Source organism: Megalobrama amblycephala, linkage group LG22, assembly GCF_018812025.1.
Source record: "Megalobrama amblycephala isolate DHTTF-2021 linkage group LG22, ASM1881202v1, whole genome shotgun sequence".
Taxonomy (NCBI): domain Eukaryota; kingdom Metazoa; phylum Chordata; class Actinopteri; order Cypriniformes; family Xenocyprididae; genus Megalobrama; species Megalobrama amblycephala.
In genome coordinates, this window is record NC_063065.1 from 14,592,323 (window position 1) to 14,620,314 (window position 27,992).

At 38.0% G+C, this 27,992-nt stretch overlaps 1 protein-coding gene across 6 annotated transcripts in view; it reads left to right on the plus strand.

The window, feature by feature from the left end:
* The first annotated feature begins 1,122 nt into the window (after positions 1 to 1,122).
* The window catches only part of dip2ca (disco-interacting protein 2 homolog Ca), a 130,484-nt gene continuing 103,614 nt past the window's right edge, over positions 1,123 to 27,992 (plus strand). For 3 of the 6 annotated variants that reach the window (XM_048174099.1, XM_048174094.1, XM_048174095.1), the window contains exon 1: positions 1,123 to 1,548. In XM_048174099.1, the coding sequence (XP_048030056.1) occupies positions 1,470 to 1,548 (79 nt within the window). In that variant the 5' untranslated portion in view covers positions 1,123 to 1,469. The remainder of the gene's footprint in view (positions 1,549 to 27,992) is intronic. The other 3 variants (XM_048174096.1, XM_048174097.1, XM_048174098.1) reach the window with 1 other exon arrangement.

A 27,992-nucleotide genomic window follows, 5' to 3' on the forward strand; every position in this document is an offset into this window, starting at 1 on the left:
CCCAGGTCTTTTCAATATGCAGTTAAAATACCATCTGAAGTGTTAATGCAACCAACAGAATTATCAGTCAAAAAGTCTGAGATGTTACATTTATTTGATTGGTGACCTGAAAATAGTGCAGATTTTTTAAATATTTCTTTTTTTACCTTATGTTTTTTTGTTTTAAAGTTCTTCACTTTATTTCAAAATGCAGATAAAAAAAATCCCAGATTTTCAATGTGATCTTAAAGGGTTAGTTCACCCAAAAATGAAAATTCTGTCATTAATTATTCACCCTAATGCCGTTCCACACCCGTAAGACCTTCGTTAATCTTCAGAACACAAATTAAGATATTTTAGTTGAATCCGATGGCTCCGTGAGGCCTTCATAAGGAGCAATGACATTTCCTCTCTCAAGATCCATAAAGGTACTAAAAACATATTTAAATCGGTTCATGTAAGTACAGTTGTTCAATATTAATATTATAGAATATATTTGGAGCGCCAAAAAACCAAAACAAAATAACGACTTATTTAGTGATGGCCGATTTCAAAACACTGCTTCATGAAGCATCAGAGCACAAATGAATCAGTGTATCGAATCTGCTGTTCGGAGCGCCAAAGTCACGTGATTTCAGCCGTTGGCAGTTTGATACGCGATCTGAATCATGATTCGACACACTGATTCATTTATGCTCCGATCGAATCTTCTTGAAGCAGTGTTTTGAAATCGGCCATCACTAAATAAGTCGTTTTTTTTTTTTTTTTGGCGTTTCAAAAATATTCTCGTCGCTTTATAATATTAATATTGAACCACTGTACTCACATGAACCGTTTTTAGTACCTTTATGGATCTTGAGATCTTGAGTTGAAAACTGCTGTTTAATATTTTTTGTCTATTTTGTTCAGTATTCAGAAAGCATTTATTTGAAATAGAAATCTTTTGTAACATTATAAATGTCTTTACTGTTACTTTACCGGCACTTTTAATATTTAACATATTTTATTTTGTCATTTCATATCTGTTTGTTTATTTATATAACGATAACATAAATATATATTATATAAACGTAACCTGAACAGGTATTCTCAGTATTAAATAATTATTAATGGCAACATAAACAAAGGCGTTCTGTCGCCCCCTTGCGGCTGTAAAAATCACACTCGCCTTGCGTCATGAGAGAGTGACAGAGAGAAAGAGAGGGAGAGACGCACACACATACACACCGCTCCGATCTGCGAGCTTCACCGCACTGACAGTCCACATCTTACACTGCTGACTCTAACGGCGGAGCCCTTCAGATATGGCGGGGCTTCGTTGAGAGGGATAGAAAATCTCCGAGCACTACCGTTCACACAGAACAGTTTGTTTTTGGACACGCGTCTCCCCCAGCCCTCCTTATGCACCGCTGCGACGCGGAGAAACGGCAGCAGCGCTGAAAGAGTCGAAGAAAGAGGACGAGAGTGATTTTTACCCCCTTGAACGGACAATGGCGGACCGCGATGCGCTGCCCCTTCCATTGGAAGTGCGGGCCAGATTGGCTGAGCTGGAGCTGGAGTTATCCGAAGGTATGATTGACATTTTAAATGACTTATTTCGTTCGACAATATGGTTGTTGCGGAGGATACTTTAACGGCCCCCTCTCCTCCTCCTCCCACCCGAAAACCCACCACTACCTCCACCACCATACCAACACAACCAACACCAGATGTTGGAGCCAATTATTATCCCCGCAGCAGCACTGAGGTTGTGTTCGTAAAGGCGTTCTTTCGTTCGTTTGCTGTAACTCCCGCCGCATTTTCTTTGTTACAATGTATCTATTTGACCTTGAGGAAACCATTCAAAGACTTCAGAATTGATTTTTCCGTTAGGATTTTGAAAATGCGTTTCCCTAGAGACCAGCGGTCAAAATACTGCCTTGGAATCTTCATGTACCCGTTAATATTTTTTTGAATTTCTGTGGCTGTGTTGTTATTCATGCCAGTATAACGTCTTCAGTACACCAGCATTTAGGTAAACAAGCAGTTCCTCACAAATGCATCGCCATATATGCCATCTTTACACTGCAAAAGCTGCATCTGAAGCTGCATTTATACCACAAAAAGACACAGACTGTCTAATGCTGCATACATTAATTTACACAGGATTATAATTGAAATGAACGTTTTTAATGTGAAATATAGAAACATGAAATTATGGATTCATAAAAATATGGAAACGTATGCTCTTGTCATGACAGGCAGCAACAAAGCTGTTTAAAAGTTTAATGCTTCTCTGATGCTGCATCCTTTGCACAGAACCAGAAATGTAAAAATATAATTTTTTCCATGATTTATGCAGTGTATTTTAATGTTTAGATACAGAATAATCATGAACAGACTTTTTAATTATTGTTTTATTTCAGTTTTTCATTTCATTTTAATCATAATTTTTTTATGTCTAGATTTTGATAGCATTTTCTAAATAATTATTGGACTACATCAATAAAAACATTTATTTATTAATTAATGTGACAGTGCTAAATAAAATTCATGCATATTCATTAGTATTATTTGTAAAAAAAAAAAAAAAAATGGGTCTACCAATAAATCATATTAGTTAGGAAAAAAGCGTAATATGCTATCAGTTATCGCCCAAACCAATTATTGCTGGCTCTATTGTGCAGCATTGTGATTTTGCACAGAATTTGGAGTCGGACAGAATACAGACATGTAATTTTTAAATCATTTGTCATGTTGAGAATTTTGGCATCTGACATAAGCAAACTGAATAGAGTGAACTGTTTGCAAATGCTCCTTTTTCCATTTTATTTGTAGTGCCTGGTGGTCCTTGTGTGTGTGTGTAATGTGTGTGTGTGTGGCATGTGCGATTGTGTGCTGTGTGTAGATCTGAACCATTTAAGGCGATAAGTGCTTGTGCATTTGTTAACCCTGCCTCAAAGTTCCAGGCCTGTATCTCCAAACGATCCTAAAACACACTGCGCCAACCTGTGTAGCGAAAACCAGCATCATTTTATACCAAACAAATCACAGTCCGTGGGTTTAACGGGCCATCAGTAGATGCATCTCAGATATTCTTTGTGTTTAGTGTTGAGTTTGTCTTACAGAAAGCTGAATGGGTACTAAACTTACCGTTACATGTTATGATTTAGACACTGATGGGGGTGTATGTGTTCATTTAAACGTTAGATTACAACCCTGCTAAAAACATCTTAAACTAGCCTAATGCAGTTTGCTGGTTTTAGCTAGTCTCCCAGTCTTGTTGGGTTGATCTATTGGCTGGTTTTGGGTGTTTTTTTTTTTTTTCAAGCTTAGAGACCAGCTAGATCAGCTAGCATGGCTAGATTGGAAGACCAGCTGAAACTAAACAGGTTTAAACGGGAGGGATGTTAGTGAGAAAGCAGCAAACAGACGCTTGTGAAAAGTAGTCACGTTTGCCTAAGGAGGTAACCATAGTAACAGCTGCTTGAGCGCTTAGTATGGGATGGTACTTTGATAAAATAAAAGTATGTAATTCTTTGTCATTTTAATATAGATTTACATAATAAATATGTAAAAAATATCAATGTTTTGTTTAAAATGTCTTAAGATGGTTAGCCCACGGGTTTTGCGAAGGTCATTGAATAATTCGCTCACTGCTTAAATATATATCTCTAAGTATGTAAACTTAGCATGTAGGCCCACACCTTTTATAAACCAATCATGGCTTTCATATATGGATAGGTGTGCGGTATGTATTAGGGCTGGACGATTATGGCCTAAAATCAAAACCTCGATTAATTGAGCATTTTACCTCGATTATGATTAATGAACGATTATTTTATTTTTTTGCCCTTACAAGGTTACAAGGTTTGTACTGTAAATATTCTTGACTATTAAAGGTGAGATATTGTTTCCTATTGAAAAAGTGCTCTGACATATCAGCTCACTTTCAGCAGTTATTTTATCTATGGTTCGTAACATTTCTTACAGATTTCTGCTCGTTTTAAATCAGATAAGATATATTAGCACTGCATCAGTACGTAATGAGAGCGATTGCATGTGTGAATTAGTCATACCTTCTCTCTATTAATTGTGAAGCTGTGGGTTGTAAATAGTTACTTCAAAAGTAGAAAAATATATGCTATAATAACTTTTGAGTTTCTAAACTACTTTAGTAATAAATCACAGGACAGCACTGACAACTAGTTTCTGCATTCTCTCTTTTACATCTTTTACATCATGTTTTGTGCAGCTGCTAAGTGTTTGTGCCCCAATGCAGCTACGTGAGCACGGTAGCTTGATATACATGTCCGATCGTCTAAAATCGCTTGAATGTCCAAACTGGCAAACCGTAAAACACATACAACTGACAAAGTTTAGCGAAGACGCAAGGCTCTTCGCTCGCGCACCATCTCTGTGTGTTGACCAGGTGTTGACTCGGCGTTCACCTGCGTGTTGACTGGATAGGGTGGAGTCACATGACTACATACACGGTAGTATGTTTTTAAGGGGGAAGTATTAACAGGATTAAAAAAAACGAAATAACCGACATGGGAAAATTACATCGGTTAGAGGTTCTGAATTTCGGTTTCGATTACTTTTCGATTAATCGTCCAGCCCTAGTATGTATTGTCTACAATTATCAATTATATCGTAGGCGATGTAGAATGCAGTGCTTCCCACACATACGCTGCGTCCGAAATCACATACTGTTGAGTAGGTGCTACATTTGAATTTAAATTTACTTCATGACAATTGAAAAAGTATGTTCTATGCAGTACAAATGCGTGTAGTATGAATGAATTCGGACAGACTACATCTGTCATGTTGTTACTGTCACATGACCTACCAGCGTCAGTTACGTCCCTTCAACTCCATTCAAAAATCTTCTCCCGTGGCATCATGGGATAGTAAACGATAGCATCGTATGCGCACTTCGGAATCTCACCGGAAGTAGTAAGTCATCCGGGTTTTTCACCTAATGTTTTTCGAATACTATGAATTCAGACATACGTCTCTGTTCACATACTGTTTTTCGCGCACTATATAGTAGAGCAGTATTCGATTTCAGATGAAGCTATAGACTTTATGTGAATCTAAAGAACTCAAAGCAAGCATAAATGGATTTTCAGCCCTTGCATTAGCTCTACTACTAAATATATTTATGGAAATGAAAAATAAAAAACCCACCCTGTAAAGCTATCATCCGTTGTTCCTCCATCTTGGCTGAGCTTTCGTTGTTGTTACGGAAAGCCAAAGCTAATTGGTTGGTTCTTGTCATATGACCTGCGGTGCGCTTGCGGCATTCTGAAAAGTTGAGATTTTTTAATCTCGCTGCGGTATAGACTCTATTTAAGCGCGCTTGTCGTGCGTCTACATTTAAAATAACAAACTGGAGCATGATCGCGATATAGATGATAATTAAAACCAAGCAGATGTTTTGTTAGTATTTGGCAGAGTATCCGCAGGCAGGATAGGGCTGCAAAATAAATCGATGCTTCTCGATTCGTGGATCGATTCTGAGATTTTCCGAATGCATCACGATTCTCTCTCGAATCGATTCTGAGCTTAATTTTTAACAGCAGATGGCACTCTAGTTTTTAACCGCACACTCAAATGCTCACGAAGAAGAGCCCTCGTGTGTTCGGCTGAGTCTGGGAAAGTACTTGCACCTCAGAATGTTTTTATGACGCGAGATTAATGTAAATAGCCCACTGCAAACACCCTTGTATTTTCACTTCAACCTTTTCGAACTTTATGAATGATTATTTTATAGAAGTTTCAAGTGGTTTGTGTAAGAAATTGGAAGCAAGCAGAATACGGCTGTTTGTGAAGCACACAGTGCCATCTACTGTTAAAAACTAAGCTCAGAAACTATTTAAGAGAATCGCGATGCATTCGGAAAATCTCAGAATCGATCCAGAATCATTTCTCGATTCGCAATGCATTGATTTATTTTCCCAGCTCTAAGGCAGGAGCTGTTGAAGGAAGTGCTTCCTGGAAAGGGGGCGGGGAGCAGCAGCTCATTTGCATTTAAAGACACATGCACAAAAACAGCATGATTTTGCATGCACTCAAAAATGGGGATATTATTTACAACATGGTATAATAAATGATCTGTGAGGCATTTTGAGCAGAAACTTCAGACACATTCTGGGGACACCTGAGACTTAAATTACATCTTGAAAAAATGGGCATCCGATGTCCCCTTTAAAGATGATCACAGGCTGCTCCATCTGCATGTGGACATGAGTATTTTTAGCTGCCCTTCAAGCTTCGTTAGCCTTAATCAGCTCGTTTTGCATTTAAACGTTTTGCCTCACTTTATGACTGCGGTGGAGGGAATATTCTGGCTCGTTTCCCTCTTTCTGCAGCCCTGTATGATTCTTCTGAACCTCTGCTTGTGTTTGTGTTTGCCTTTGTAGAAATAAGATGCTCCCTTGCCATTCCAGCTTAGCTTGTGGTGCTGTTTAGCACTGCGCTCATGGAGAGGTGATTATCTCAGTGTGTTGGCACAGGATGAAAGGCCTGGAAATTACCGAACGTCTGCTCATCAGTTTGCGAAGAAAGATTTGCGTCTGTTTACTGACCTATGATGTCCTTAAGAGCAATATTGTGTTTCCTAAAGTTTGTATACAATGTAACAAAGTTATTGTGTGTTCCACTGCCTCCATTTATAAGTCAAACATGGTTAAGTTTTAAGCAACAAAGGTTTTATTTATACTACGCATCTTTTAATTTCACATGAGGCTTGTTTGCGATAGAATGGTTGATTTACGTGGCTTGAAAATCATCCCCGATTGCTGAGAGTTTCTCTCAGTGGTATTCTGTCTATGCTGGCAGACTCTTAATGGATACTGATTCTTCAAACTCCATATTGGTCTTGTTCATGGCAAATAAAGAATGAATGGATCTCATTTCAGCCTTAGGGTAACACTGTTAGTAAGTGAAAAGGTTAAGTTTTTAAGCAGGGGTCATGCTAGCTGTGGAAGAAAAGAACCTCTTTTTGACCCCTGATTTGAGGCCTTGTCTGTTGAGAATGTCAGCACAAAGGACTATAAATGTATGTAAAGATGTTTTATTAATGTTTTGAAATTATTTTTGCACATTTGACACTAATATTCACAGATTTATATTGTCATGGTTATGGATTCTTATTTTGATATTCTGTTTTGTTTCCTTTAGTTCCTGTTTCCCTGTTCTGTTTAGTTCCAGTTTCCTGGGTTACTAATTATGTCCTCATTTTTGTCTGTGGTTACTTATGATTTGCACCTGTCTTTCATTATGTTTGCCTTGTATTTATACTCCCTGTTATTTTCAGTCCCTTGTCATTCTTGTTTATGATTTACATAGTAAGGGTTTCTCCTATGTTGTTCTTTTGATCCCCTGAGTATTTTACATTGTGAATAAAGACTGCCTATTTGTATGTTCTTCATCTTTGTGCGTAATATATATATATATATATATATATATATATATATATATATATATATATATATATATATATATATATATCAGAGGTCGCGTTAACCGAAAATTTTCCGTCATTGACGGAATTTTTTGATCAATGACGGAAAAATCTGAAGGCCGTCCGTCACGGTGACAATTACACTCAGGGTGATCTACTGTAAATTGTAACTGTAATTTCCACCCCTGTCCAGTTGGTGGCGAGTGCGCTCCAATGTAGCAGCAGAGCAGTGGATCCAGAACAAAAATAAAACTGGCAGGAATCTTTTGCTATGCATTTGATACTGATAACGCACAGGCGAGTACCCAGAAGCTACAACTCTCTATCACGCCACATTAAAGAGCGCCAAAACGGTATTTATTGCTTGAATTTCTTAATGAAATGGACAGAATTTGAAATCTGAGACTTTTGTTCCATATCAAAAGCAACACAAAGCGTTAAGCCTATTGCGATTTATTGGATGGGAGGCGCACAATGTACTGTTTAATCATCAACTGAAAACAGCATATAGCCTACCAAGAGATCGACTGATTTTAATTGTTTATTAATAAAGTAATGTTTTCTGAATCAGTGTCGGCTGCAAAGATGAAGTTGATATTGACTCTCATCATCTCCTCATGGATGCGCTAGAGAGAGAATGCACTTCATTCGGTTTAGTCTACATAATCAGAGTAGCCTATTTCTTTTCGTTTTGAATTAATTCGTTTTCGTTAAAGTAGGTATTTAAAGCTTTCTGTAGATATATTTCTCATGTCTGTGAGGCAAGCAGCCGCTGAGTTTCGGTTCATTTAGCTGACGCGTTCCAGTTCATCGCGCCCGCGCCTCCATGTCATGATTATATTGTCTGCTATATTTGCTTCTTATTTATTACATCCAGGCAATTGGTTAATGAAACATTGATTAAAATTAAGATACAATTTTTACAAAACGAAATTCACTTTAAAGAAAGGCTTTCTACAAAATAAAACGTAATGAAGTGTTTAAAATCATGTCTGACCCTCTCCATGTCTCCCGATATATTGCGCATCTTATGATGCATCTTACTCATGCTGTTAACTTTTCATAATCAAATAGATGAATTTAAAATATAACATAGGACTATTTAAACATAAATATGAAACTACGTTTTCTTTAATGGCTACCATCGTAGCCTATAGTACAGTACAGAGAAATTTCACGTGTGAATTACCCGTCATTTTAATTTTCATATTTTAATTATAATAACACATTTAATTGCTTTTATTTTTGTTCAAATGCTATAATAACACATTTAATTGCTTTTATTTGTGAACAAAAATAAAAGCAATTAAATGTGTTATTATAATTAAAATATGAAAATTAAAATGACGGGTAGTAATAGATTATGACGGAATTTTTACGACCCTGTCCGTCAAAATGACGGACAATGTTAAAGTATAACGCAACCTCTGATATATATATAATATACATTTTTCTTGCAGATTTGTAGTGCTATATTAGCCTGTAAAGAAAGATGCTGGATTTTTAGTGTTGCTATATGGCCAATAAAGAAGAAGATGGAGGAAGTGATGGAATGTTGTGAGGTATGTTATGGGCTCTGATGAGAGCTGACAGGGGTTGTGCAGTGGGGTCGTGACGCCGCGTGTGGTGCAAGATAGCGTTGCTGAGGTTGTGTCACTGCCAGTCACCTGTGCGTGGACATGGGGAGATCATGACATTTGCTAAATGCCATAAATTATTCGTAAGCTGTGCCAGACAGACGGCATCTCACTGCTTTACCAGCAGTTTTAATTTTATATTTGACGTTTGTTAGCTATTGATTGAATTTTGTAAAGATTTAGTAGGAAATGTATGGTTTGTTTACTTAGAAGTTATTAACAGATGCTGTAGCATCTGGCATGACTGACATCATTTCCTCTCTCCGTCTCTTTAGTCTCTGTGGGAGCAAATACCATGAGTCCCAGTTTCCACCCTCTCCCAGTATTCCATAGAAAAATTAATATTAAACAGCACTTCCCTGTTGACGGTATCACACCAGCAGGTTTTTCTCTTCCTTGTACGTCTCACTTCCTTATGATCCAAATGTAGGTTAATGAGCTGAAACATGCTGTTTTTGCCTTTTTACCTTGCCTTATATTGAGGTGTTCTAGGATGGATGAATCTCCGGAAGCTTCAAGAACATGTCCAGAATCACATTTAATTTCACCCCAAATTATATTTTGCATAATGAAAATGAGCCAGATTTTAAGACTTTTTTTGGTTTGTGACATTTTCATGATAATTAGGCATCTCATTCCTGAATTCTCATTAACATAACATGAAGAAATCATATCATATTAAACATTTAGTTGTAATTTAAACAAAAAATATATATATAATGAGAACCACCAATAAAGGGGACCTATAATGCCCCTTTTCACAAGATGCAATATAAGTCTCTGGTGTCTCCAGAATATGTCTGCAGAGTTTCATCTCAAAATACCCCACAGATCAGTTATCATAGCGTGTCAAAAATTGCCCCTATTTGGGTGTGAGCAAAAACATGCCGTTTTTGTGTTTGTCCCTTTAAACGCAAATGAGCTGCTGTGCACGCTTTGGTTGCTCAACAACCACAAAGCTGGAGAATCTCACGCAGCTAAAATTACGATTGTCAGTAACGGTGTTCAGCCTTACGTTGTTCAAACCTGAGTCGGACACTGATGGAGAGACTCAGAAAGAAGTTACAACTCAAAAATTGATTTTGGATCATTTTTAACCCAAAAAAGTTACGGACTGCAGCTTTAAAAATTGAAAGCGTAATCAAGGGCCCCTTTAAGAAAATTGACAATAATAATTTTGAAGTCAAAAATGTGCTTAATTACCTTCAAAATTAGGTCACAATGCTAAATAAGGCTTCATTTACTCATTTTGGGGTGAACCATAAACTAGTAGACATGTTCTTGACAATGTTTCATAAGGTACACTAAGAAAGCGAACTCGCACTTGCATCTTCATGAAGCGTGATAAAGGAGATCTATTACCACAAATCTCCTTTGACTGCTGTTAGCCTTGTGGGATTATGTCATCCTACTGACCTCCAAACTGCTTATCCGCCACATTCATCCAATCACTGTTGTCCACTGACCCTGTGACCCCCCCACTCAAAGCAGATGTTAAGATCTAATAGAGAGGATTCGTCTGACAAAGTTGTTTTTCTTTGCCTAAGCAAACATATTGTATTTCACGAGCACATACAAATTGCGATCGCACGAGAGACTTCAAAATCCTGTTAGCATATATGTTTCATGTGCTCCAACTCCAAATAACCTTTCTTAATGATATGATACTGAGACCAAAGTTACACAAGTTCTGTACATGCCTGTACACATCCAGTTTTCCCACATGTTATGCATGGATTGTCAATTTTTTTGTTGTTGTTGTTGTGACTGTTGGAAAAGTGTCATAGGATGCCTATGAGATAATCTTGTAGAAATCAGTCCAACATAGCATAACTGGAGCCATCGAAGAGGAGGGAGACGTACGGACAAGCTCTTCATACTAATCTAAGCTGGATTTTATTCATAAACACTTAATAATCGTTCAAACTTGAACCATTTAGCGGTATTAGTGTAGAAGCCACTTATAGCTTTATGAAAGGCAGTAAACAATTTCACACCTTGCTGACTTGCTCGACAGCTTCAGTGAAGCTAAATCTCCTTCTGCTCTTGGAAGACATTTCTTATACAGGGAATTGAGTGCATATTTTTTGCTATATGACTGTGTTATCAGGCTGGAACGTAATGCTGCATTTGTAACCAAACCCTCATTCGAGGACACAGCTGCCTCAGAAGAGCGCCTGCTTGGCCCGCTGACCACTCTGCAACCACATCCGGCTTGCATTGACCTTTAACCCCGTCACTAAGTGAAAGGTGTAAGCTTATTTCCTCCGAACCTTCTGTCTGTCCTGATTACAGAAAAATGTGCCAAGTAAATAGACAGAAAGACACCTGGTGTTTCATAATGCTGTAAATAATGCGCTCTTGAAATGGTGTCATTTGCTTCTTTATAGCAGCTGAAAGCATGTCCCAAATTTTGAGGATGTAACTCAGACATTGTTTCTATTTGGGCTAGATGAAGAAAACACTGCTAACTGGCTTAGTGTTTTTGCCAGGATCTTCCAATGTCTCTTACAAATAGCTCCAGCGCTAAACTTGTGTTATAGGGTAACTATTCAGACTAAGAGCTCTAATTCAGCAGTTAAGCCTTGATACACTCGTAATTGGAGGTGAAAGTGGCGTTGAATGAGTTTAATAAGTGAAATATTTTACCACATTAGATTGCACATGTGTTCAGTTTGGTGTTAAAACGTAACAGATGTCTGTGTTGCCCTTAGTGAACCTTGATAACTGCATGTAGAGAAGAGGCTCGATTTGTTTCAGATGGAAATCTTGAACCCTTCTGAAGAAATCTGCAACATTCAGGTCTTAAAGCTGAAGTGTGTAATTGTTTCGTTATGTGTACTTGCTCCTATTCCAGCTTCATATACAGAGACGGCTATAAGCATGACATTCGTAGGTTGATTCCCTTTGAAAAGTATAAACATGATGTCACTATTAAAACATTGCTTTGTATGTTTGAATGTCTTGACTACAGCAACATTGACTCAACCAATGGTGTGAGTTTGGGGCCAGGATATCTGTTTATCTGATCAATGAGTGTTCCAGAAAAAAGTTTGTTTGGCAACACTAGTGTTTTAGAATTGACACTAGGGTTGGGCGGAAGTACCCGCTTTTTGGCGTGTTCGCACCGCAGGAACTGGGAGTGGTTTTAGTTATTGGAACGCCTTTTGGGGGACTAAATTAGCTCATACTTTAGAGTAGGGTCTAACCCAGCACAATAGGTACTACCAGTGATTTTTGAAAAGCTTTTTACAAACACACTGTTTACATAATCTTACTCCACAAACATGGAAAACAGCGATAGATGGACTGATGGTGAAGTCCAAGCACTTCTCAACCTTTACACTATGGAGGAGTTGATGTTGTGAATCCTGCTCTTTAATGACGTCGCTGTCGGTTGTCTTACGTCATAGAGTTCAGAGTTCCTACTGGCGGTGCAGATGCAACCAGGAATATGGCTCTAGGGGGAAATTTAGTTCTCGGGGGATGGCCCTGGTGGCAACTAAATTTCTATAACTACCTGGTGCAAAAGCCCCTTAACTGGTGATTTTTGTTTGGAGACGATAAAATGGGTGAAAAAAAAAAATCCCATATGCTTGCATTGAAGGAAGGATCCGAGCCACCAACCAACCACCACCTAACAAACCTTACTAGCAAGTACCAACCATATAGCTAAGCCCTGGCAACCTCTTACCCCAACCTCCTAGCATCATGGCAGGAAGTTTTGCATGGGCAAGCACCACTCACGTTTTCTGTCCTGACATAATAAATAGCTGACATGCTTTGAGAATGCCGTAGTCACGTGATCCTGCAACAGACAGACAGGCAGCAGGGCTGACAGACAGGCAGCGGTTGCACAGCTGGACAACAGCAGCCGTGGCAGTTTTACTGTCCATCTCCTGTGTGTGTCTCTGAAGCTGCTATAGGAATGCAGTCATGTGGTCTCAATCAAGTCCTCTGTTTACATCACAGTGCTGCTCAGGAACAATGTGCTTGTGTTTCCAAGCCTTTAGAGACCCGTTCCTTTTCTCTTATCTGTCCGCAGCGCTTTGATCGGTATCATCTCTCATTTTTAAACATTTCGCTCACAGTGAATGTGAGGCAAAGCTAAAATAATACAGAAATGGGTGAGATAAAGTGAGGAAAAAAAACCGATATGCATAGGCAGACGAATTTTTTTGGTCATTATGCCGCTTTGAAGACACTGCGTCAAGTATTGTTATTATTGTGTTATAATAGTGTTATTATATCATATCACTGAGATACAATTCATTTTTATTTTTTTATATTTTTTTGTTTTCATTTTAGTTTTTGTTGTGTTTTTGTAATTTTTATTAGCTTTAATTAAATATGTCTATATATATTTTTTAAATTGTTATGATTCTGGATAAATTGAGAATCACAATTCGTTATTTGAAGCACCATGTTTCTTTAAAAAGGTTTCGATTGCTTCCATACACATCAGTGTTTATATCCTTGCTGTAAACTTTTATCACCATTCTTCTGTGATATTCGGAAAATTTGTAACACAGAAATAACAATACTGTGTGGTTGACTGTTTTGAAAAGACTGTTTGTGAATCTGTTTCATGCCTATACATAAAATGAGAAATGTCGTCTTTGCGACTAGCTGACATAAAATGTTTGATTTTTGTTTAATTGTGTATTTTATTTTAGTTAACTTTTTTTTATGTTTTTAGTTTACTCAATGTAAAAAGTTTTAAAGGGTTAGTTCACCCAAAAATGAAAATTCTGTCATTAATTACTCACCCACATGTCGTTTCAAACCCGTAAGACTTTCGTTCATCTTCTGAATACAAATGAAGATCTTTTTGATGAAATCTGAGAGCTTTCTGTTCCTCCATAGACAGCTACACTTTTGAACGGTAACACTTTGTTGTTCATAGAGATCATTAAACTAATCCATATGAATAGAGCGGTTTAGTCCAAATTTTCTTTGAAGAGACTCAATCGATTTATGTGATGAACAGGTTTAATTTAGGCTTATATACACATAAATATTCACACATTAGTTGTGATAAACTAAAATATATAATGTACAGATAAGCTTCTGCAAGAGGCTTGTTTTCATGCATCACGCAAGTTCGGTTGAGCTTCTGTTTATCTTCGCTGAACAATATATGTGAGTAAAATTTTAAATTAAATCTGTGCATCATATAAAATGATTGTGTCTCTTCAGAAAATTTGGACTAAACCACTCAATGCATATGGATTAGTTTTACGATCACTTTATGAATTTTTTGAAGCGTAAAAGTGTAAGTTGCATAGCAGTCTATAGAGAGACCGAATCTCTCAGATTTCATCAAAAAGATAATTTGTGTTCTGAAGATGATTGAAAGTCTTACGGGTTTGGAACGACATGAGGGTGGGTGAGTAATGACAGAATTTTCATTTTTTGGTGAACTAACCCTTTGAAAACGTATATGCAGTTTTTTTGGTATACAGAATCATTATCCATTTTTTACCCTCTTGAGCTTTTTCTCACATAATGACCATAATGTTTGCTCATTACGCAAGACAAATAAACAATCAATTGCAACAACAAAGCTGGGATTTCACTTACAAATCAGTTTAGTAATAATGAAATCAGGGTCATAGTTTGTGTTTTGGGTTTTTAGTATAGACTTATAGAGATGTGTTAGTATTATGCTTAAAGAAAGTATGATTTCTAATTGATTAAAGCCAGAAGGCCATTTGTTTAAACACAGAACAAATGGGGTGCATGTTTGATCCGTGTGGAATGGAGAATGTGCATAGATGTTAAGCCAACTGTAATTTGAAATGCCTGTCCAACCAATCAGAATAAAAGGCATTTCTGTTATTTAGACCATTTAGAACGGCACTATTGAGTGTAGTCAGTATTTGCGTGTGTTCACGGGCCCTTCCCAACCGCTACCCGCAGCTCATGGATCCAGCCAGGGGCAAGCTGCCAAATATGTGACTTTGTACATTGTACAAGTTTATATATCAATGACAAATTCTGGAATATCAGCAGTGGGATGCTTTAAGTCCATACTTAAAAGAGACTCTGCTTAGGATCTCTCTACACGAACAAAAATAAAAAAAAATAAAAGAGGCGAACTGTTGGCTAACGCTCACTGTTTTCAATTTCACATTCCCAGCTTGGGAAAGAATGTTCTTTTGTGTTTTTGCACACTGCAGCATGGGTTGTTAAAGTTTTAGCAGCCACGGATTTTTACATTTCTGGGGCACATTTCTAGAAGTTGGACAATTGAGAAAAATGAGGCGTTGAGAGTCGGAGAGAGATGCCATGAAACTAAAGGAGAGTAAAACGGAGCTATATTGTTGTCTATTACCTACACAGACGGCTAACTAATCTCTTTAAAATCTCTTCCAGAGAAATCATAGTTTGTGTCATAATCAGCTGTGATCACTGCAAGTGATGAGTGAAAGTACATTTTGTTAATCGTTTGACCCCGCCCATTGTGAAATCTTATTGGTCTGCTCACTTTTGACTCACTTTTGAGTTCCAATAGTTTGACATGTTGCAAGTAACACTGTAGTCTCATAATCAATAAGATATTTTTCTTATTTATTAATAATAATTAAGATTTTTTTTTTATTTATACAACAACACTGTTAGGAACCACTCTTGGCAACTTAAACTGTTTGATATCTCAGTTGATATTGTTCATTGAAGCTTACTGTATTATGTAGAAGATTGTTGTGAGAAAGTGATCAATTGAACAATTTTATTACCTGCATTCAGATTTACCATTTTCCTTCAGGTCAGTCCTATGTTCATAATAAAAAATATATTTAAATGTCCGCTGCAATATCTTGTCCTTTTAACAGTTAAGGGGTTTTCCCGTGACTGACAGCGCTAGTCTATAAAGACAGTCTTTGCCGCCATCTAATGGCGTAATAATGTAACTTCTGTTGCTGTTCAAGGTCTGGGACTATTTTTTTCCGGCGAAAGGAAGGTTTTAGTGAAAGTTTACTTCATGAAAGTTGCATTGATACATATTTTTGGCTTTAATATTTGTATTGTGTGGTAACCAACCGCTTTGCGTCGTGCCTAACAACGCCCTTCAGCTGTGACTAATTGACGATACAGCACAGCCTCTCGTACCTTATTGCTTACTTATTTGTTATTATTTAGATTATTAATTAAATCTATTATTATTTTATTTAGGTATAGCTTATAGATGCTTTTTGATATTGAATTTCATTAAATATCCACTTTTAGTCTTACTTCATCCGCCATTTTTTTTTTCTACTGAGCTTGCAGAAATTCTAGAATACTTTAGAAAGTCTAGGATTGCTTTATCTATTAACTATGTATACAGTAATGCCATTGAATTTGCCTCAAGTGTGGTAGTGAGTTTGCTGCCTACCTTCGCATATGCATCGCATCTTGGTAGGCAACCTACTAGAATGTAGTACAGAACTATTGTGGTAGGGTAGATATTTTGTATCCTCTTCCAAAAGATGCTGACAGATCACTTGGCTTGTTATCCAAACCATCAACTCGACGAGCCCCTCGCCGAAGGACTCGGGAACAATCTCATTTTACCAAGGCAAACACATTATCATGGGTGGTTAGTGCTTCTGGAATGGAGAGCGATAGAAAGAAAGAAAGATTGAGGCTCATGAGCCATAGCAGACCGCCTGCCGCTCTGCACCCTGACTCTTTCAATGCAGAACTCTTCTTTAATTATTCAGCTCCACCAGCCCAGAGGCCCTGCCTCTATGAAACCGTGGACACATTAAGGCCTGTGGATGACAATGCGCTCTATTCATAGGCCGTCTCTGAGCAGGCCTTTTTTAGAGCTCAGGAGCATGTGAAGGCTGTGGTATGAGAATGCGCTGGGCTTTGTCTCATGGGAGTGTGGGGATGTGTAGAGCTGCTCTCTTTCTGGCTGTGCGTTTTTTGCCATCAGCCAGGCTTGCTACGAGTCATGAGGTTTTTTATGCTTATTCGAGCTACATCTGTGACTCACTGTGACCTAAATTCACGTTTAAAAACACCTTTGAGCTAGTATGTATCTACAGTGTGTTTTTTGGATGTCACTGTTGTGCCGTGCACCAGGTTGAAACCTCTTTCTGTCATTGTCGATAAGTCGTTGTGGCTGAGAGAGATTTTGCGAGCAGATTTTGATGTGCAGTTCTTCTCCTCTGAGGTCTGCCATGTGATGAATATTACATGATTTTGTTTGACTAGAAGTTTTTTTAGAAATGCTACCTGGACATATCTGTCTAGACCATCTCATTGTGTTCTCAAAAGTTCATCTCGGCCATCATTGCAGTTTTAACCTTGCTGGCGTCATCCTGAGCGCACACCTTCTGTAGGCAATTAAGGTGTTCATTTCAATGTGGCGTAAAATGCAGGTTCTTTCATCTGTGCTCTAATGCACTCCAGGCACTTTGAGAGAGAAACATGTGCCCAGAGATAAGACTCCAACATTGATATCGGTCTCACCGGTATCATAGACCCCCTTACTGATGGATCTGATCCGTATGTTATCGCAAAGAAAGAATTTCAGAAGGAGTCGCATACTTTTCACTGATTTTCTGCACAGTCTCAGAGGTTCTCGTACATTTAAAGGTATAGTTCACCTAAAATTGAAAATTAATTTCTTTAATTTCGTTAAGAAAAAATCTGCATTACTTTTTTTTATTGTAAAACACAAACACGTTTAACAAAATGCCTGAGCTGCACTTTTCCATACAATGAAATCATACAGTCATCAGGCACTGTTAAGCTCCAATAAGCACCATAGTAGATTGAATGAATTATATTCCAAGCCTTCTGAAGCCATATGTTAGCTTTTTGTGAAAACACCAAAAAATGAATCAATTTAAGAACTGGCTGACTTTCATTTCATGAGTGGAATTTGAATTATATTGGCTATGCAATTTGAATCTGAATGACAAGAAAAGGAGATCAGGATGAGGAGATCCAAAAATATCAACGATGGTTAATGCATTCTGGTAAATCCATCCATCCATCCATCCGTCCAATATATAATGTACTGTTCATCCATCCATCCATCCATCCATCCATTCATCCATTCATCCATCCATCCAATATATAATGTACTGTTCTTCCATCCATCCATCCATCCATCCAATATATAATGTACTGTTCTTCCATCCATCCATCCATCATCCATCCATCCATCCATCCATCCATCCAATATATAATGTACTGTTCTTCCATCCATCCATCCATCCATCCATCCATCCATCCATCCATCCATCCATCCATCCAATATATAATGTACTGTTCTTCCATCCATCCATCCATCCATCCAATATATAATGTACTGTTCTTCCATCCATTCATCCAATATATAATGTACTGTTCTTCCATCCATCCATCCATCCATCCAATATATAATGTACTGTTCTTCCATCCATCCATCCAATATATAATGTACTGTTCTTCCATCCATCCATCCATCCATCCATCCAATATATAATGTACTGTTCATCCATCCATCCATCCATCCATCCATCCAATATATAATGTACTGTTCATCCATCCATCCATCCAATATATAATGTACTGTTCTTCCATCCATCCATCCATCCATCCATCCATCCATCCATCCATCCATCCATCCATCCATCCATCCATCCATCCATCCAATATATAATGTACTGTTCTTCCATCCATCCATCCATCCATCCATCCAATATATAATGTACTGTTCTTCCATCCATCCATCCATCCATCCATCCATCCATCCATCCAATATATAATGTACTGTTCTTCCATCCATCCATCCATCCATCCATCCATCCAATATATAATGTACTGTTCTTCCATCCATCCATCCATCCATCCAATATATAATGTACTGTTCTTCCATCCATCCATCCATCCAATATATAATGTACTGTTCGTCCATCCATCCATCCATCCATCCATCCAATATATAATGTACTGTTCATCCATCCATCCATCCATCCATCCATCCAATATATAATGTACTGTTCATCCATCCATCCATCCATCCATCCAATATATAATGTACTGTTCTTCCATCCATCCATCCATCCATCCAATATATAATGTACTGTTCTTCCATCCATCCATCCATCCATCCAATATATAATGTACTGTTCTTCCATCCATCCATCCATCCATCCATCCATCCATCCATCCATCCAATATATAATGTACTGTTCTTCCATCCATCCATCCATCCATCCATCCAATATATAATGTACTTTTCATCCATCCATCCATCCATCCAATATATAATGTACTGTTCATCCATCCATCCAATATATAATGTACTGTTCTTCCATCCATCCATCCATCCATCCAATATATAATGTACTGTTCATCCATCCATCCATCCATCCAATATATAATGTACTGTCATCCATCCATCCATCCATCCATCCATCCATCCATCCATCCATCCATCCATCCATCCATCCATCCATCCATCCATCCATCCATCCATCCATCCATCCATCCATCCATCCATCCATCCATCCATCCATCCATCCATCCATCCATCCATCCATCCATCCATCCATCCATCCATCCATCCATCCATCCATCCATCCATCCATCCATCCAAACTTGGCCTGCCAATCAGTAATGCCATTGGCATCAAGCCTGGTGCAACATGTCTTCATGTGCAAAGATTTAAGAATTGTAGTGAACTTTCCCTTAAAATGCTGAATTGCTTCCACTTCACCTAACACCACCTTTAAAAGGTCATCTGTGATGTTTTGTCTCCTGTAATATGCTTTGCTCACTTCTTAACCTATTCTTGATTCTTACACACTGTAATGGAAGCTAAATGTGATGGAACGCCAATGAAGCGTTGAAGAATTTTGTTCAAGCTGCTTTTTTGGGGGTCCCAAAAGCAGTGAATTTGAATATCATTGATAGATGGTGTTTTGGCAAGGTACGGTCGACAGACGCTGGCATTTTACACCTGGCACGGTGACGCATAAGCAGCCTGTTTTCTCAGGGGCGAGTCCACGAATCTCAACCCCTCTGCCGGTGCCTCAGAGATTCCAGTCTGCTCTCTTCAGTTAACTTGTTTTCCAGGAATCCAGCTGCTCACCTCTCGCTCCACAACTGCACTTTGAAACTGTTCTCCTCGTCCATGTGACAGGAAGCATACCAGAACCGATCTCAGTCTGAGGGACTCTCTCTCAAGAGTCATTTCCACATGGCCTCTTGAAATAAATCGATACCAGGCTTTAAACAAAAAGCCAAGTTTCTTTTCCGAAAGAACTTGGGGGATACAAGTGTGGTCTTTTTTGTTGAAGTAATCCCTTTTTTTCAAACCAACAGAGAATCCGGAATCTCAAAAGAGACACTAAGCTTCTTTAATCCTTTGTCATGGCCAATAGCCACTGCTCTTCTGCAGGACTCATATAAAAGCCTTGGAAATATGAATGTAATGGAGAGAAGCTATGAATTGTGGGAGGTGGGTGGGGGTGAAGGCATGCACAGTTCTCTGAAGTTCTGTCAAATGCGTCCACACAGTAAGTCTGTTCTGTGAAATAAGGAACGCATTGCTTATGATAATGCGATGGCTTGAACTTGGGTTGGGTTGACATTTTATTCTGTGGTTAGTCAGTCAAGCCCCCATTGGATTCCCTCACCTCGAAACAATGACCAAATGTGACTTGCTGCTTTGTAACATTGGAACCTCTGTTTTCTTGGGCTGAATACGTCATGACTCCTACACCTACTTGACTTGAATCATTACTTCTGTCCTTGACAAAGGCGTGTTATGACATTGCCATGGTTTTGCTGTCATGGTAATAGCATATTTTTTGGGTCCCTTTGGTACTTTGAAATACATTTATATTTATTTATTTATTTTTTATTTTTATTTTTTGGATTATGTATGACTATAAAAATCATTTTTTTTTTCATTTTTATTTTTGCTTAGAAATTGTGGTATTATTTTTATTTCTTCTGGTACACATTACTGTTCAAAATTGTGTGGTTTGTAGTTTTTTTTTTTTTTTTAAATATGTTTTTGAAAGAAGTCTCTTTTACTCTCCAAAGCTGCATTTATTTGATTAAAATACAATAAAAACAGCAATATTGTGAAATAATATTTTTATTAGTATTTTTTTTTTTTTTTAAAGATTTATTTTTGCCGCTTTTGCCTTTTATTATGATAGGACAGTGATTAGACAGGAAGCGAAGTGGGAGAGAGAGAGAGAGAGGGGGATGGGATCAAGAAAGGACCACGAGCCGGGACTCGAACTCGGGTCGCCCGAAGCGCATTGGCGCTACATGTTGGTGCACTGCCCATGAGGCCATCGACGCCGACTTTTATTATTATTATTATTATTATTATTACAATTTTTTAAAAAGTGTTTTCTATTTTAATATATATATTAAATAGTTATGCCTTAAAGGGGAACTATAATGCCCCTTTTACAAGATCATCCATCCAAGTTTCAGCTCAAAATATTAATTTATTATAGCTTGTCAAATTTGCCCCTATTTGGATGTGAGCAAAAAGAAAATGCTGTGTGTGTCCCTTTATATGCAAATGAGCTGCTGCTCCCAGCCGCTTTCCAGAAGAGGGTGGAGTTTTAACAGCTCGTACTTTGGACACTCAATAACAAAGCTGGAGAATCTCACACAGCCAAAATGACGATTGTCAGTAACGGTGTTCAGCCTTACATTGTTCAAACCAGAGTCGGACACTGATGGAGAGACTCAGGATGAAGTTACAACTTTTAGAATGCATCTGGATGTTTCTGAACGGTTAGTGGATAAATAGTTGCTGTGGAGTTGATTCAACTCATTAACTAGCATGTGCCGTCATATTAATCTTTTGTGCAAATCCAGCATTGAATTGACCTTTGTTTGTGAAGCACCCGGCGTAAAATGACGGCATGGTAACAACACTCTACTACAGCAACTCTTCCTCTTCTCTAAAGCAGCCCAACATGGCCTCACCCCATTTGTTGCATGTAGTCCCTACCAGCCGTTTGTTGTAGTCCATAAACAGAGAATTCTGTAAAAGAAAATATCTTGCATTGAACTTTGAGCGTAATTACTTTTGTTTATGCTCAAACAGCAACATTAAACACTAACTAAATTTAAAAAAGTGAAATCATAATCAACCTCTGCTTTAATACCTGCATAATAGACTTCTCATGATTTCACTTGAAAGTGACCATGGTAACTACACACGTATACCACACAAACACACACATACAGCTTGTCTCATGAACACGAGCCTGTTGCTCGTGTAATGTGTGTTAAAAGGCCTTTTCTCTGGTGCACACAAAGCAGGAAGGTGGGATAATGTTTCTACCCTCCTCTGCTCCTCGCTTTCTCTTTTGCTGTCCGTCTCTCTGTCTGTTTTTCTCCCTCGACTCGGCGCGGTCAGGCGTGGCACCTTGTTCTCTGGGTGTTATATTACTTCTCTGCAGCCCCACTCTGTATGTATGTATGAGTGTGCTTGTGTGATTGTATGTCCACTGTGAAGAACGCGTCTTGAATTCAGCTCAAACCCCGGCCTCTCCCAGCGGCCCAAATGCTCAGGGATTAAACCGTCCTCGTGAGGGACATTTTGCAGATTTTATTCTGCATGTCATTCATTCTCTGCAGCAATGATATGACCAGAAGTGACAACCAACTTTTGAAGTGATGAATCTTATGTCCTGTGTGTATTAATGGTAAACTTGCTCTGCTTTCTGTACTGGATTGTTTACAAATCCAGTCAATGCATTCTTTTAGTTTTGCTCAGTTCCTTAGCCAGAGAATGAACTATGATGAGCAGCCAAACAGAGATGACTGGTTTGTGTGTGTGTGTGTGTGTGTGCGCACAAGACTGTTTTGAAGACTGTCAAAATAAAACCCAATTTTATAATTTTATTTTATTTTACATTTTTTTATTGCTCCTATATTTTACTTCCTTAACGTGATGTTTTTTTTTTTAGTTTAGTTTTGTTAGACTCGTACAATTTAATTTTGTTTTATCTATTTGTTTTGCTTTTTTATGGTTTGTTTTATGATGACTACGTTTTACATTTATAACATGACATATTAAATAAATATGTTAACTAAATATTCAGCAAGAAAAGGGGCAGGACTTAATTTTTTACTTGTACATCATGACTTTAAGGGATAGTTCATTCTAAAATGAAAACTGTCATCATTTACTCACCCTCAAGTCTAATGGGTTTGGAATGACATGAGGGTGAGTAAATAATGACAGAATTTCCATTTTTGGGTGAACTATCCCTTTGAGGGCACTTAAGGGCATCACATTATGGAAGTAAATTACATCCACTAGTGCCATATCATTCTAAGTAAATATTAATTTATTTTATTTTATTCACCATCATTCAACATAGGCTACAGATGTTGAATAAAATATTTGGTCATTGGTTAACATTATTTTCCCCACCACGGGGCCTAGCTGATGTCAGCTGGTGAGGCAGAGCTAGTTAAATTTTGATACGTTGTACTAGGGCTGCATGATTATGACAAAAATCATAATTGTCGATTATTCCCTTGAAATTGTAATTGCAATTATTAATTACGATACGAGACTGAATGTTGTTTTGAATAGCTTTATACCATTGTTTGAAACTACTGCATGCCATATATATATATATATATATATATATATATATATATATACGCTGATATATATATCCATCCATCCATCCATATTTCTTCCGCTTTATCCGGGGCCGGGTCGCGGGGGCAGCATTCTAAGCATATACGCCCAGATATATATATTCCTCCAGCTCTTCCGGGGGAATCCCGAGGCGTTCCCAGGCCAGCTGAAAACACTGTTCCTCCAAAATGTCCTAGGTTTCCCCGGGGCTCCTTTCCGGTGGGATAGCATTAAACCTCCCCAGGGAGGCGTCCAGGAGGCATCCGGAACAGATGCCCGACACCTCAGCTGGTCCTTGATGTGGAGGAGCAGCGGCTTCTCCGAGCTCCTCCCGAGTGAAGAGCTCCTCACCCTATCTCTAAGGGAGCGCCCACACCCTAACGGAGGAACTCATATTCGACCGCCATTTTCCTGGTTGCATTTTTCGGTCATGACCAAAGCCAGACCATAGGAACTCTGAAGTGATTGACCGGTATAAACTGTCACGCTCAGCTCCTTCTTTACCACGACGGACCGGTACATCGACCGCATTTTGATGGTGCACCGATCCGCCTGTCAATCTCCCGCTCCGTTATTCACTTGACGACCCCAAGATACTTAAACTCCTCGACTTGAACAGCTCAGCCAGAGCCTGAGCACACAGTGCTCGCATTTTCCATCTTCATTAGTTTACGATCTGTTTAACAGTCCTTTGACTCCTGTATAAAAGAGAGTAGACATTATATGAAAAAGTATTAGTGTTTGCCATGTGGTTAATGCCCAATGTCGCTAGCTGAGCAGATGTCGCTTGGTCCACTCAAAGTCGTGCTGGATTTTCTTCTTAGTGTAAGGTTGAGAGGTCCATCTATCACTGTTTTCCATGTATGTAGAGTTAGTTTGTGGAGTAAATATAGGCTGTGTACATGGCTTTTTATAAATGGCGGGTGCCGGTGTTTCGCTTAAATTCAACCAATCAGCAAAGACCTACACTGAAGTAGTCTTGATTTGCCTCTCACAATGTAACATGCTCTCAACACACCTCTTTAACATGCAGAATAATGTACGTGGGTTTTTTTTCTTGTAATCGTGCCTTTGAACGATCACAAAATTGTGGCAGTCGTAATCGCGATTAAAAATTTGATTAATTGTGCAGCTCTATGTTGTACACAAAAATACCAGAAACATGCATTCAAAAACTAAATGAGGTCTATTTTGATTTACTTAATTGTGTTTGTGATCTTCAGCTGATCATAAGACTGTAAAAGACTTGAGATTCCCCAAGCCCCACTCAGAACGCCCCAAGGACCCATCTTCTCCCACTGTATTGGACGTAGTTGATTACAATGGATGTCTCTGTGTCTAGGGTTATGTGCTCCACAGGGGAACATTCCTGCCCTTATTGGCTGTGTTTGCCCACAGTGGGGCTTTCATCTGCAATATGTCTTTAGAATTGACTTGTTGTAAGAGAAAAGAGATGTACTTCCCCACAGAATCACTATGGGTGTCCCTTATTACCCATGTGCAGTGTCTTGTCCTACCCAGTACGAACAGTATTTGGAAACTTTGAATTCTAATTGAGTCTCCTGGTGGTGTTTTCCCATTTGCACATGAAATACATTAGCTTTGACATCAATACTCGCCTTGTGCATTGCTTTAGATTTGTGAGGCTCCAAACTGGAACTCGGAGCCCTCTGGTCATTTAGCATCCTGTGTTCATTCTGCCAGGGTTTTGTGTTTTACTTACGTAAACATTTGGTATTGCTTGTTTCTAGGGATGTGCAAAACAAAATACTTGCTAAATCGACTAGCCTGTGGATTGCCTGAAAAACAAAGCCTCACTAATCAACTAGATGGTTGTTAGTTGACTAGTAGTTGTCCATCATTACACATACTTATGACTCAGTCATGTACAGTCATGCTTTTCTGTCTGTGACCTTATTTAGTGACCTCACTGGGACTATTGACCTCTTCATTAAGCTGTAATGGGCTTGTGTCAAGCTTACTAATTACCCCTCTTACTAGCTTTACTGGTCTAGATTTAGAGGTCAGCGCGGGTGAAGTTACTGTAGACCAATGTTTTGTTTTGTTTGTTTTTTCGCAATTTATGTCTTGACATGATAATACCATGTTTTATTACAAGTAAATACCACTGCACATGTGAATATGATTATGGATATTGACATCATGGTACTATATCAGAGTAACATGGTACCACCATTTTTTTTCATGCATTGTGACATCAAAAAAAAAAAAAAAAAAAAAAAAAAAAATATATATATATATATATATATATATGTATATATATATATATATATATATATATATATATATATATATATATATATATATATATATATATATATATATATATATATATGTGTGTGTGTGTATATATAAATATATATATAAATATATAAACTAAAAAATGACCAACAATATATAATCTATATAACAATAATACAGATTTTAAAAAATATTTCCAAATGCATATTTATAGTTGTATTTTTTGTCCCTTGAACTACATTTTGTAACATATTTTAGTAATTGTAAGTTTAAACAAAATATATTGTGCATTTAAGATGCTTTGTTTACATGATATAATAAAAAAATATATAAAAAAATGTCATTTTTTTGCCACATTAAATATTGCTGGTGAAGGTGAAAGCCTAAGTTTTTAAATAGCATAGTATTAGTGTTTGTGGTGTGGTTTTTGCTTGTAAATAATTCATAATTTGATCATTTAGTTTGATTATTCTGTTAATGGGAATATCAGAAACAAAAGCCCTTTGCATCCAGTATGTATCAAGACCCTCAAATCCTCAATTCATTAGCACATAGATGCAACATTTCTGAATGTAATTTGGAGGAAAGAGCGTGATTAGTCAAATTAATTGTGTTAATCGTATTTATGTGTGTACATGCAAGCATACACACACACATGTCACACTCATTTCCCTCCCTTCTCTCTCTCTCTCTCTCTCTCTCTCTCTCTCTCTCTCTCTCTCACAATTATTGCTATTAGATTTCAAATCTGAAATTGAAAATGAAAAATGGCTGCTGCTGCCTTTTTCCAAGAGCCTGGTTGCTAGGCAACTCCCGCTCTCTCTCTCCCTGTGAGTTGGACTTTCTTGCGGGTGGAAGATGGTTTCTCCCTGCGGAGCATGTCAGAGGGAATTCAGATGGGGATGGCGCTTGTGTGTCGTCAGCTTGGCCCAGTTTATCGCCACGGAGAGATGTGTAAAGCAAGCTGCCAGCTTTATGTCAATGTGTAAAGTTATGTCTGAATGACATGACAAAGTCAATTTTCCAGGCATCAGATTGGTTAAGGAGTCAACGAATGTGTATTTTTAATTCCGAAGACATTCTGCCTGTAGTCTAATAAATATTTGATATTTTAGAGTGGTTTATTATCATATTTACTGACAGATTCAACTGTGGAACTGACATGTCAGGAGTCGCTGTGTTTAAAACCGAGTGTGCTGCCTATCTAGACAGCATAGTGAATAGTTGTTGTCTAGGTATGCAGCACTCTAGGTATTGAGACAGTGTATGCTGTACATCTGAAAACAGATGTTCTCTGTGTTATGCAATACACTGGCGGTGCAATTTCAGCTGTGATAATAGTTTTCTCTATTAGATTTTTGTTTACTTAAAGGGAGGAATCCTATTCTGTAAATCTGCCTCAGTTAGTCCGTATGGTTTGTTGCATTGTACGGAGATGAACAATCAGAGATATATATCCAGCAGCCGTGAGAAAATAACAAGCCTTTGTGTTGCATGAATGAATGCAGTATAGACCATCGTCAAGGCAAACAAAGGTTTGTCTCCTTCCCCTCCCGCTTTGACCTGAATTCAGTCACATAATTCACAATAACGGATGTTAAAAGGAGGCAAATGAAATAAATGAAATAAATGGGTGTTTCTAATCATCTCCTCATAGTGTTGTTGTTATTGACATTTATAATGGGCAATTGTCATTTAAAAAGGGGATAATCGTTTCATGAAAAATGGCTTGTTCCTGTGCCAAAAAACATGAGGCGCAGCTAATGCTAGTAGGTTCATATTAGAGTGAAATGCTGAGGTAAATAAAACAGCAAAGTAATGTGCCGTCCCACCTAATGGGCATTAATTGTGTGCAATGTTTTTGTTGTTCTTATTAGAACAGTCAGGTCTTGTGTTCATCTTTTTGAAGTTTGTGATTAGTAAATTATATTTATTTGCCTTGTTGTTTCAGCCTGAACCACAATGACAATATCATTTAGTCTGATAATTATGTAGGTGCAATTGTCATTTTAAAAAGGACAGCCTAAATTGTTTGAAAAATGGC